General features: G+C 44.8%; 1 protein-coding gene across 5 annotated transcripts in view; it reads right to left on the minus strand.

Annotated features, from left to right (window-relative positions):
- The window catches only part of LOC140426789 (C-terminal-binding protein 1-like), a 140413-nt gene that overhangs the window by 107415 nt on the left and 20364 nt on the right, over window positions 1-12634 (minus strand). The window contains exon 1 of one of the 5 annotated variants that reach the window (XM_072511958.1): window positions 5120-5270. The exons of the other annotated variants lie outside the window; for them this stretch is intronic. Within the exon in view, the coding sequence (XP_072368059.1) occupies window positions 5120-5126 (7 nt within the window). The 5' untranslated portion in view covers window positions 5127-5270. Of the gene's footprint in view, window positions 1-5119; window positions 5271-12634 lie in introns of those variants that run through there. 5 annotated transcript variants of the gene reach the window in all.

Here is a 12634-nt window from a genome sequence, read left to right on the forward strand (position 1 = left end):
GAATCGAACCTGGGACCCCGGAGCTGTGAAGCCACTGTGCTAACCGCTATGCTACCATGCTGCCCATGAAACATGGGTCGGTAAATAGAGAACACGCGGCTAAAATGATTGGCAAAATAACTAGAGGGGAATGCCATGGTAGGATTTGAGCCTATATCCCAGAGCATTAGCCAGGGCCTCTGGATTACTGGTCCAGTGGCATTACCACTGCACTACCATCTCCCTGCCAAGGGAACAAGAGAAAGTAAACTCTACCATTGGATTTTAAGCCTGTGATTGCAACTCTACCCCACAAGTGGCAATGCTGAACCGTGAAGCATTGCAAGTTGTTCTTTTTGTATTTTATTTATTGTCTCTTACATGTACTTGAAGAGAATTAACTTGCACAGTAAAGAGGAAAGACAGGGTTGAGAGATTAAACTTGACATCTCTTTCAGGGAGCCAACAGAGGTACAACATGCGGATTGACCCTTTTTTGCTGTATGATTCCATGTCTAAAGTAGTTTTTTTTCCCCAAAAACATACTTTATTCATAAACATTGTAAAACATTACAAAACCTTTTGATCATAAAATGCCTACAGTGCAGTAGGAGACCATTCGGCCCACTGAGTCTGCACCGACCCTCGAAAGAGCATCCCCCCCCCCCCCCCCCCGCCCCCCCCCCCACCCTCCCCCCTATCCTTGTAATTCCACCCAACCTATTACAGAAAGTGCAATAAATTAAACGTTTCTCCACACAGCACGTTACACTCCAAGATGCCTCAATATAATTTCAATACTCTTGATATTCACATCACAATGTTATTCCATGTGAGGCATACAGCCCGAGGAGTTCTACAGTTTCCAGCCCTTTGGTGAACTAGAGCTGAAAGGCCTCAAGACAATAACATTTCCTCATTGCCTCTTTACATCAGCTCCCCGAGCTTTAGTGCGTCCCTCAGCATGTAGTCCTGCATCTTGGAATGTGCGACTCTGCAACACTCAGTTGAGGACACCTCTTTGTGCACTGCAAGACCAGAAAACCTTGGGTAAACGAAAGGGCTTCTTTCCCTACGAATAGTCAACCATGACAGAAACCATGGCATCTCTCTCTCTCCAGACCTTCTTTGCCACAGAACATTCTGGAAAGAGGTGGTTAACTGTCTCCCTTCCCCCCCAAACCACCTGTAAGACAACATGCGGCATGTACAAAAGTACTTAAAACTGTACATCTTGAGGTTGTGAAAAGTTCCATTCAAAAGCAAGTCTTTCACAACTGATTATGCCACCACTTTTAAATTGCTCCAACTACCATCTACCCACCCCTAAATACATATTCATTAGAATATACAGCACGCTCCTATATTCAGATAGCAACTTGAACATGTCAATACATCCCAAAGTGCTTATGGTAGCATTATCAAACAAAATTCAACAAACCATAGGAGTTGTTGTTCGGGCAGAGGTAGGATGGGTTTTAAGGGGTATCTAAAAGCGGAAAGAGAAGGTTTAGAGAAGAAATTCTTGAGCTTAGTGTCTTAGCAGCTCACAGCATGGCAATTGTTGGATCAATGAAAATCAGGGATGCTCAAGAGACCAGAATTTGAGGAGCACAGGTAGATCGGATAGCTGGAGAGCTAAAGAAAAAGGCAAAGGGAGAGAGAGAATAGATCTCAGAATGATTTGAAAAGGAGAGAAATTTTAAAATTGTGGCGACACAGATTAGCGAACACAGGGGTGACAGTGAACGGGATTGGTGCGAGTTAGAACACAGGCAGAAGTTTAGAAGAGGGGCGGATGGCAAGGCATGCAATAAAATAGTTAAGTCCACAGGTAACAAAGACCGGGATGAGGTTTCAGCAGCAGATAAGCTGCAGCAGGGGCAAAGTTGGGAGATGTTAGGAAGATGGAAACAGACGATCCTAATGGTGGCATGGATAGGTGACCAGAATCTCATTTTAAGGTCAAATATGAAATCAGGGTTCAGTTTCAGACTGATCTTTGGAGAGGAATGGAGTTGGTGGCAACGGAAGAGTTTACAGTTGCTTCACAGCACCAGAGTCCTGGGATCAATACCGGCTTCGGTCACTGTCTGTGTGGAGTCTGCACGTTCTCCCAGTATCTGAATGGGTTTCTTCCGGGTGCTCTGGTTTCCATAAGACCATAAGACACGAGTAGAAATAGGCCACTCGGCCCATCGAGTCTGCTCTGCCATTCAATCATGGCTGATATTTTTCTCATCCCTATTTTCCTGCCTTCTCCCCATAACCCTGGTCCCCTTATTAATCAAGAATCTATGTCTGTCTTAAAGACGCTCAGTGATTTAGCCTCCACAGCCTTCTGCGGCAAAGAGATCCACAGATTCACCACCCTTTAGCTTAAGAAATTCCTCCTCATCTGTTTTAAAGGATCATATCTTTAGTCTGAGATTGTGTCCTCGGTTTCTAGTTTTTCCTACAAGTAGAAACATCCTCTCCACGTCCACTCTATCCAGGCCTTGTAGTATCCTGTAAGTTTCAATAATATCCCCCCTCATTCTTCTAAACTCCAACAAGTACTGACCCAGAGTCTTCAACCATTCCTCATACGGCAAGCTCTTCATTCCAAGGACCATTCTTGTGAACCTCCTCCGAACCCTTTCCAAGGCCAGCACATCCTTCCTTAGATACGGGGCTCAAAACTGCTCAGTACTCCAAATGGAATCGGACCAGAGACTTATATAGCCTCAGAAGTACATCCCTGGTCTTGTATTTTAGCCCTCTCAACATGAATGCTAACATTGCATTTGCCTTCCGAACTACAACCTGCACGTTAACCTCCAGATAATCATGAACAAGGACTCCCAAGTCCCTTTGTGCTTCTGATTTCCTAAGCATCTCCCCATTTAGAAAATAGTCTATGCCTCAATTTCTCCTTCCAAAGTGCATAACCTCACACTTTTCCACATTGTATTCCATCTGCCACTTCTTTGCCCACCCTCCTAGCCTGTCCAAGTCCTTCTGCCATGCACCTGCTTCCTCAATACTACCTGTCCGTCTACAGGTCTTTGTATCATTTGCAAGCTTAGCACCAGTGCCTTCAGTTCCTTCTTCCAGATCATTAATGTGTATTGTGAAAAATTGTGGTCCCAGCATCGGCCCTCCCACATGTTCCAAAAGATGTGCTTGTTAGGTGAATTGGACATTCTGAATTCTCCGTCGGTGTACCCGAACAGGCGCTGGAGTGTGATGACTAGGGGATTTTCACCAACAATAATGGCTTCAATATTTGCAATATGTATAATTGAAATTTTCACTCAGCAAGGCAGGATATCAGACGAGAGTGTGTTGGTTAGGTAGATCTGGATTTGTCATTACACATGTGGAGAATGATGTGATGTGTTTGTGAGCTGTTGCTGAGTGCCAACATGTTGGTAGGCAATAGGATAAGCCCTTGGGGAACACCAAGATAATCGTGCAGGAGTGAGAAGAGTTGGCTGTTCCAAGTGATTACCTGGCTCTGACTATATCCATAAGAATGGAACCAGGTGAATGCAGTCTTATTCAGCCAGACGGGTATTGGGGGGTGGATGGTGTGGTCAACCATGTCCCTCTACAAACAGGCTGCAAACAAGTGGAGATGAATGAGGAGGGTGCGGTTATCGCAATCAGCTGGAATGTCATTTGTGACCTTGATAAGGGCTGTTTCAGTACAGTGGTTGGGCAGAAACCCGATTGTAGGAAATCAACCATAGAACCCTAGGAAAGATAGACACCAATTTGGGAGATAACAGCATGATCAAGGACTTGAGAGGAAAGGAGGGTGGAAGGTTTCCAGGGCCTGAGGGGTCAGAGGTTGATTATTTTGAGTAGAAGTGTGACAATGGCAGGTTTTTTTTTTTGGGGGGGGGGGGGGAGAAACAGTAACCAAGGGGAAAAATCATGAAGTATATCAGTTAACAAGGGGGCCAGTGGCGATGTTGGGTGGTCAGCAGTTTAGTGGGGGTAGGGTCGAGGGAGAAGGAGGTGGGCCTCAGACAAGGTGAGCTTGTATTAATTCTGAACACACTACATATTAGAATACATTATCCATTACAGGGATACTCTAACATATCAGGATACAGTATATGTTCATGTCATATAACCCATATATCAAAATAGGTTGAACATTACTGAGGTAAAGTACACCTTCCTAGCATTTCTTTAAAACTTAAACATCAACATGTTTTTTTAAATACTTAACACACTTCCTGTCCACTGCATTGCAGGCAGTGCTGTTTGGAGCAGAGTTGGTTAATAGAACTAGTACGCCTACTGCCCTCCAGCAGCTAAATGTACGAACTGAACTAACTAAACCTGCCAAAATCACAACTATAGATGGCCGCGGGAAGCGTGAACTCAAATCAGTTGGTATAGAAGGCAAAGGACATCAAGCCATGAGGCTTACATCGCAGCCAACTACAGACAGGAGTTAATCACACAGAAACATCCATTCATTGCATCAGTTCCCCCTGCACAAGCACCTTGCCCTCTCTTCCTCTGGCTGATAAGACAATTCCATTAAACATATTCCCTTTTTCTCTGCACCTTGAATGTTATGCAGCAACTTGTGTGCCCTGCTAAATTTTAAATCATTGCCCTGACAGACAGCACTTAGTTTATCTAATTCCTTTCAGAATATAGGTTGGGCTGGGGGGGGGGGGGGGGGGGGAGGAACAGTTTAGTTTTACAGGATGTTAAAACTGTATTTATTATCTAGCTTCTAGGCCTTTAACTGCAGATTTATTTTAAGAAAATTGTCGCGAATTGGCTGTTTGCATCTCAGCAACAACATGGTGCTCGATGTTCTGCATTCTGCAACAATAAAGCAGTAACCTCCCTGCCAATAGCTCCGAGGAGTACACAGAAACCTCTGTTCAAGTCCGTGTTCAAAGAGCGGCAGGAACAGTAGCAAGCCAGCTGCTGCAACCCCACCCTGACCTTACTAAGGGGAAAAAAAATCAATCCCCTCCCCCTACAACCCTTGCAATATCAGTACAGCACAAGCGAACACTGCAAATATTTGACGGTCTGTATCTAAAAGGCTCAACGAAGAGCCGGAGAGAGAGCAAGGACATGTGAAAGAGAGAGAGCGACAGCGAGAGAAAAGGGAGGAACTAACCTTGCATTCCTGTCTTTACAGCTTTCTCCACGGGCTAGGCCAGTCCAGGGAAGCAATGGAGAATGTGCAGTGTGTGGATCTACTCACTTTCCACACACACACACACACACTGCTTCAAGACAAACCAATCAGACGCAGACATTATTCAGTGCCAGCCAACCATGACAAAGCTCATTAGCTATACATCTTGCTCTTTTGGTTAAAGAGCCCGAACCACTAACAGTGGATTTTATTCAGTGGGATTTTTTTTTTAAGCCATTAATTCCCACCGGGAAAAAACCCGAACAAAGCGTCAGTCAGCCTCCCTTGGGAGAGGCTAAGGATAAGATGTCGGCAACAGCATAGTGGCTTTGAGTTAATTCAGCCAGCCCCCTCTGTCTGCCTTCTGACAAAAATGTGCCTCGCACAGCCCACAGGACCTACAGGAACAATTACTGTAAAATGCTGGTATTTACGCAACAAGGAATTTGTAGGTCATTTCTCGACAATAGCCATCAGCTTCCTGAATGTTAAGGATAACCAGAAAGCTACAGTCCCAGAAATTCCACAACTTTAAAATCAAATAGATTTGAAGGCAAGCTTAAACTGTGAAAGATAATTTTGGCCCATTGTATGGCAGAACACGTTATCGTCCTCTCAAAAATGTTTGCATCTTGTTATAGCATTTTTTTTTTTAAAGCCTTGTTCCGATGAGAGGTGCCCACGTTAGGGACTGGCGCATCATGCATCAGATTTTTTTCTAGTCACAGGCAGAACTCGCGGTGCTTACTCTGTTCAACCCCAAACTAGATAAAGCACAAGTTAAATTCTGTGCAAACCTCCTTTGGAAAATCCCAGAGTAAATACAATGCACTTGTTTGATACTCAACATCAGTCTTTTGGTTGTCACTTTTGCATACCTCCCCTTGAGCACACTGAAGACCACCACACACAGTGGTCATCACTGCCCCTAGATCTCCCCACTTACCAAAGCAATAATTTCATGGAAACAGGCATTCATAAAGAACAAGGAGTTCACTGCTTAACAAAGATAAAAACTTCCAAGTCACCCAGTGACTCAGATTTCAACAGGAGGTGGAGCTGAAGAATAGAGTGACTCCCTGAAGAATTTCCCACACCCCTCATTATCTGGAAGAGACATCTCACCAGTATTTTGACATTTATCATGGGGAACATGGACGTAATTTCCCAAGTTGTCGAACAACCAACTGCTGGCAGGGGTGACCTGATGCCACACAAAAAAGCGCCATTCAGAGCTGGTCCCCATTACTGTACTTGTGGGGGTCCTCCAGGATATCTGAGGCCTCTAGGCACTTGCCCTCTGGACAGGGTAGCACCCTGGCACTGTGCTGGCCTGGCACTGCCAGAGTGCCCAGGTGGCATTGGCAGCTGGCAAGGGCATGACTGGGGGGGTGACAAGTTGGAAGTGCCAAGGGAACAGGCTGGCATTTTTCCCAATGGAAGGAATCGGGGGGGGGGGGGGTGCCTGTCCACATGAGATGGGGAACCAGGGGGTTTCAAGAGTTGCATGGTGGGGGGTGGGGCATCAAGAGATCGGGACGCTATTTAAAAATGGCATCGCAATCTCTTCCTGCACTGAGGAGTTCTGGCGAGCGGAGCTCCTCAGGGCAGGAAATGTGACCAAAAGAAAGCCATGGCCAGAAGACCAACTGCCCACCTTTGCATATTCCACAATAGTACAATTCAGGAACCTGTCATCAATCCCTGTAGTTTTGAATCAAATCTGAGTAATTGAGAAAGCTGAGCATAAAACACAGCAAGCCCTTGTTCAACACTTCCCATGTGCTCCCAAAAAAACAGTATGCTAAGCGAAAATCATTTGCCCATGACAATGTAATAAGGGTGTGTTACATTCCTGACCTGTAATTTTTAGATTAAAAAGCTACCCAACACCGATTCACAGCTCAGCTTCCACACAACACAAAAACCTCTCCAGAAATATTTAAATCTAATTTAAAATGTAAAAGTCATAACTTGAGCGGAACAGGTGCCAGGAATGAAGGAGCTGTGACCGTGAGCAGCAGCCTGGACAGCTGAGGCAGAGAAACCTCCAGAAGGCCCTCAGTCAGTTGTCTGGTCAGTCATTCTGTGGTCGCTGAAGACTGTTCAAGAAGCGGTGAGAGAGGGGGAGAGGGAAAGAGACTGCAGAATGATCAGGGGGGAGATAAACAGCAACATCAAACCAGCATGCCAGGCTGAGGGGCTTTGCATGTGCAGAAGCCACGCAAAATTGAAATGGATGGAATTACTATTCCAATAAATTCCTTGCTTTCTAATCTGCACCAAAACAAGAACGCTATTTCAGAGCATGCTTTAAGCAAGGGATATCTGTATGGACATCTGCATGGCAGAGCTGGAATTGTGAGCACAAACAATATTTGAATTAACATGGATCAGGATCACCAGATATTGAGATCTCTCGGAGGGCCTGCAGCAGATATTTTTCACAGTCCGTGTCTGCCAATACTGAAATACAAGCAACATTATATCAACCATCTACTTTCAAAAAATATAATTTGATTAAAGGTGGGATGTATCACTGAACTCTGTTTCTCACAGGAAGAAACGTCGAGATAGAACCACTGGACCACAGTGGCCTATGATTTCTCTGAAATCCATAAGGGGTACACAATTGAGGTTAGTCAAACAATTCTTTGAGTAATTTAACTTCACCAAAGGATACTGAACAGTTCGGATCAACTGGCAAACAGGCCTCCGGGAACCTGGAGAAAGATTTTAATTTGTAAACTCCTGTTTCGCTCTGTTTTCTTCTGATAGTTACGAACATCCGGGTTAGTAGGCCATCCAGCACCTTGAGCCTGCTCTTCCATTCAATAAGAAAATGGCTGATCTTATTGTGGCCTCGGCTCCACATTCCGTCTGCCCCAACCTTTGACTTGCTTATTTATCAAGAATCTATCTTCCTCTGCCTTAAAAAAGGTTCAATGCCCCTCTCTGACTCCCCCCCCCCCCCCCCCCCCCCCCCCCCCCCCCCCCCCCCCCCCCCCCCCCCCCTCCAACTCTCCAGGGAGAATTCCAAACACTCATGACCCTCAAAATATCTTATCATTTGTCTTAAACTGGTGTTCCCTGGTTTCAGTCTTTTCCACAAGGGAAATTTCCTTTCAACATCCACCCTGTCCTGTCAAGTGTCCTCGGTGTCTTATATGTCCAAAAACATCATCTCACAGTCTTCTAAACTTCAGTAAATACAGGCCCAACCTGTTCAACCTTTCCGGGCATCAGTTTAGTGAACCTTCTCTGAAATGTTTCTAATGGATTTATATCCTTTCTTAAATAAGGAGAGCAAAACTGTACATGGTGGTTCAGATCTGGTTTCACTGACAACCTGTACAACTGTAGCAAAACATAATTTTATATTCCATTCCCCTTGCAATAAACAACATTCCATTTTCCTTCCTATCATTTGCAGTATCTGCATACCAACTTTTCTTGATTCATGTCCCAGGACACCCAGATCCTCTACACCCCAGAATTCTGCAATCTCTCTCCAGTTAGACAATATGCCGCTTTTCTATTCTTACTGCAGAGGAGACAAGTTCGCAGTTTCCCACATTATACTCCATCTGCCACATTTTTGCCCAATGACTTAGCTATCTATGTCTCTTTATAGAATCCTTGGGCACGAACGAATGGCCTTTATATCTTGCACGAGGCCACTCATGATATTTGCGATGCTCAGGACACCTCGTGAGATCTAACGCCAGGCCTGGGAGACCTCACCATGATCGGGTCTGGGAGTACGCTGCCCTTATGAGGTGGGGTGAGGGGTGGCTCGAGCACCCACTGTTGGGAGTGTTGGGGAGGGGGGGCTGAGAAATCATGGCGACATTAAAAATAGTTCCTTGATCTCTTCCTGCATGGTGCAGTAAATTAAGCTAAGTGCGGCCACAGCAGGGCGTTCCTCACCGCGGCCAAAAGAAGAGTCCATTTTGATAACGGGGTCGACCTTGGTGCCACGTGCCCTAACCGGGACTCTTTCCCCCTAATAAATTGTGCCCCTAAATGTCCTCTTCACAACTCACTTTCCTACTTACATTTGTGTCATTAGCAAATTTAGCTTCCGTGCCTTCAGTCCCTTCAATCAAGTCATCGATATCAATTGAAAATAGTTGAGGCTCCAAAATTGATCCCCATGGCACACCACCTTTCACATCTTGCCAACCCAAAATCTGTGCTTATTTTGTTTCCTGTTAGCCAACTGATCCTCAATACAAGTTGAACCTTGTCAAATTCGAAGTGGAGCACACCAACAGGTTTCACCTTTATCCACATTGCTTATTACTTCCACAAAGAACGTCAATAAATTAGCCAAATATTATTTTCCTTTCATAAAACCATGTGGACTCTGCCTGATTGCACTGAGATTTTCTAAATTCCCCACTATAACCTCCTTAATGACGGATTCCAGAAATTTCTAATTTTAAGTTAAGTGCCCTGTAGTTTCCTGCTGTCTTCTCCCTCCTTTCTTGAATAGAGGAGTTACATTTGCTATTTCCCAATCTGATGAGATCTTTCCAGAATCGAGGGAAATTTGGAAAATTCAAATCAAAACATCCATCCATCTCTGCAACCATTTATTTGAAGACTTTAGGATGAAGTCCACCAGGATCTAGGGACTTGTCAGCTTTTAGTTCTTATAATTTTTTCAGCATCCTTTCCTTAGCGATTATAATTGTTTTAAGTTCCTCCCACCCTTTCACATCCTGATTCACAATTATTTCTGGGAAGGCTTTGTATTCTCTACAACGAAGACAGATGCAAAATGTCTATTCAATTCATGTACCACTTCCTTATTTTCCATAGTCAATTTCTCATTATCTCGAGGACCAATGCTCATTTACTTACTCTTTCCCTTTATAAAAATGTGTAGAAATGCCGACTATTAGTTTTTATATTTCTCGCTAGCTTTCTCTGGTACTACAATCTCTTTCTCCTCAATCTTTTGCCATTCTTTGACATTCTTTATATTCTGTCCAATCGTCTGACATAGTTAGTCACGGATGGTGCGTACTTCCTTAAGACACTTTCCATCTCATTGGAATGTATCTTTCCTGAGTATTCTGAAATATCTCCTTAAATGTCTGCCACTAAATCCCTACTGACCTATCCCTTAACCCAATTTCGAAGTTCACTATAACCAACTCTGTCTTCATGCCCTCATAAATGCCCTTATTTAAGTTTAAAACACTAGTCTGAGATCCACACTTCTCTCCCCAAAATGAATGATAAATTCAATCATAACATGATCACTGCTACCTATGGCACCTACACGGAAGTCATGAATTAATCCAGTCTCATTGCACATTACCAGGTCTAGTGTAGCTATAATTGTATCAAAAACACTAAAAATTAATCATCCAGGTTAAGTTTGCTACCTGGTTCATCCAACCTATATGTAGATTAAAATTGCCCATGATTATCACCATACCTTTCTCACATACCCCATTATTTCATACAGTATATGCCGTTTTACAATGTGGTTATTGTTAGGGGGCCTATAAACCTCTCCCACAAATGACTTCTCACCTTTACTATCTCTCATCTCTATCTAAACTGATTCTAAATCTTGATGTCGCCTTCAAAAATGGTGCTCATGACATGTCTGCTTTTTTCCTTAACCGAGGTTTTCCCCCAAGCTGTGGTCGTCAAGGCACTCAACCGGGTTCAACCCATTTCCTGCATTTCTACCCTCACTCCTGCCCCTCCCTCCCAGAACCATTATAGGATCCCCCTTGTCCTCGTTTTTCATCCACTAGCCTGAGCATTCAAAGGATCATTTTCTGCCATCTCTGCCAACCCCAGCATGATGCTACCATGAAACAAAGCTTTTGGGGATGGGACGGTTGATTTCATAATTTGTCTGGGCAGGCAAGGTAGCGATGATTCAGAAAATAATGCTTCAGAACGGGCGAGTTTGGCTCTGCCGAATCTGATGTGTTATTATTGGGTGGCGAATGCCGAGAATTGCGAGCTGGGGTAAGGAGCTGGAGATAATGTGGGCGAGGATGGGGGTAGGCTCTTGTATGGGCTCGGGGTCGCAGGCAACAGCTCCACTCCCGTTTGCCCCAGAAAAATACTCGGGTTGTCCAGTGGTGGTGGGCACACTGAAGGTATGGAGACAATTTCGGCAGCATAGGTTGGGGCAGTGTCGAAGCTGATGCCGAACCAAAGGAATCATGTGCTTGAGTCAGTGAGATTGGATGCTACATTTCGGGGTTGGGAGATGGTGGGGGGGGTGAAAATGAACGGTGGTTTGCAAGTTTGGAGGAATAGCTGGCAGAGGAGTTTGAGATTCCACGTTGGGGGGGCGGGCTTTAAGTATATAGAGGTGCAGGATTTTGCAAGCAAGATTTTCCTGTTGTTTCCGGAGACGCCACCGTCCTCTTTGTTGGAGGAGGTGCTGTCGGTGGTGGCTCATCTCAACAATATATGGGAGGAATCTGGAGGAGGATACGACATTGTTTTGAGGGGGTTAGGGCCAAGTGGGAGGAGGAGCTAGGGGTGGCACTGGGGGAGGGGGCTTGGGGTGAGGTGATGAGGAGGGTGAATGCCTCAACCTCATGTGTAAGCTAGGGTTAATACAATTAAAGGTCATGCACAGGAAGGGCGCACTGACGAGGTCAAGGATGAGCTAGTTATTTGAGTGGGTGGAGTACACTTGTGAGCGGTGTGGGAGGTGCCCAGCCAACCACGTACATACGTACTGGTCTTGTCCGACGTTGGAGCAATTTTGGGGGTTCTTTCCTCAGCACGATGTCAGCGACCTTGCATTAGACTTGGAGCCTAGTCCCCTGTGGGATATTTGGGGGGTGTCGGACCTTCCGGAGCTGCAGACGGAGGCGATGTTTTAGCCTTCACTTCACGGATTGCTCGCAGGCGGGTCCTGTTGGGATTGAGGTCAGCTTCTCCGCCTGTGCCTCAGTGTGGCTGGGGTACCTGATGGAGTTTCTGCATCTTGAGACGTTAAGTTCACCTTGAAGGGGCAATTGATGGGTTTCAATAGAGATGGAATCTGTTTATTCTTTTTCTTCACTTGGTCACCATCAGCTGCTGGGGGGTGGGTTGGGGGTCCTATATTTATTGGTTGGTTGAGTAGGGAGAGGGGTTCTTCGGTTATTGCGTTGTTTTGTGTTATGTACAAAATGTTAAAAAAACAAAAATATATTTTTTTTAAACAATATTCCATGGCACAGCTTCAGGTGTTAAAGCAAAAACTCATCTCAAATTCATGGGAGATATTTCTCTTTGCCAATTAAATATTCCTCTCGCCTTCGTATATAAATGCAAGTTCTTTCTTACTTCTCTGGAAGCTGCAACTCAAAAAGCATATATTTCCACAAGCCTGGGATCCTTTGGTACTTTTTCCATGTGCTTGCCACAACAGTGATTCAGCTACTCAACTAAACAGTGCATCACAGATGAGCCTGACCCCATCATTGCCACAGCTACACATATATGTATATTCAAATC

The sequence above is a fragment of the Scyliorhinus torazame genome, chromosome 7 (assembly GCF_047496885.1).
Source record: "Scyliorhinus torazame isolate Kashiwa2021f chromosome 7, sScyTor2.1, whole genome shotgun sequence".
Lineage (NCBI taxonomy): Eukaryota > Metazoa > Chordata > Chondrichthyes > Carcharhiniformes > Scyliorhinidae > Scyliorhinus > Scyliorhinus torazame.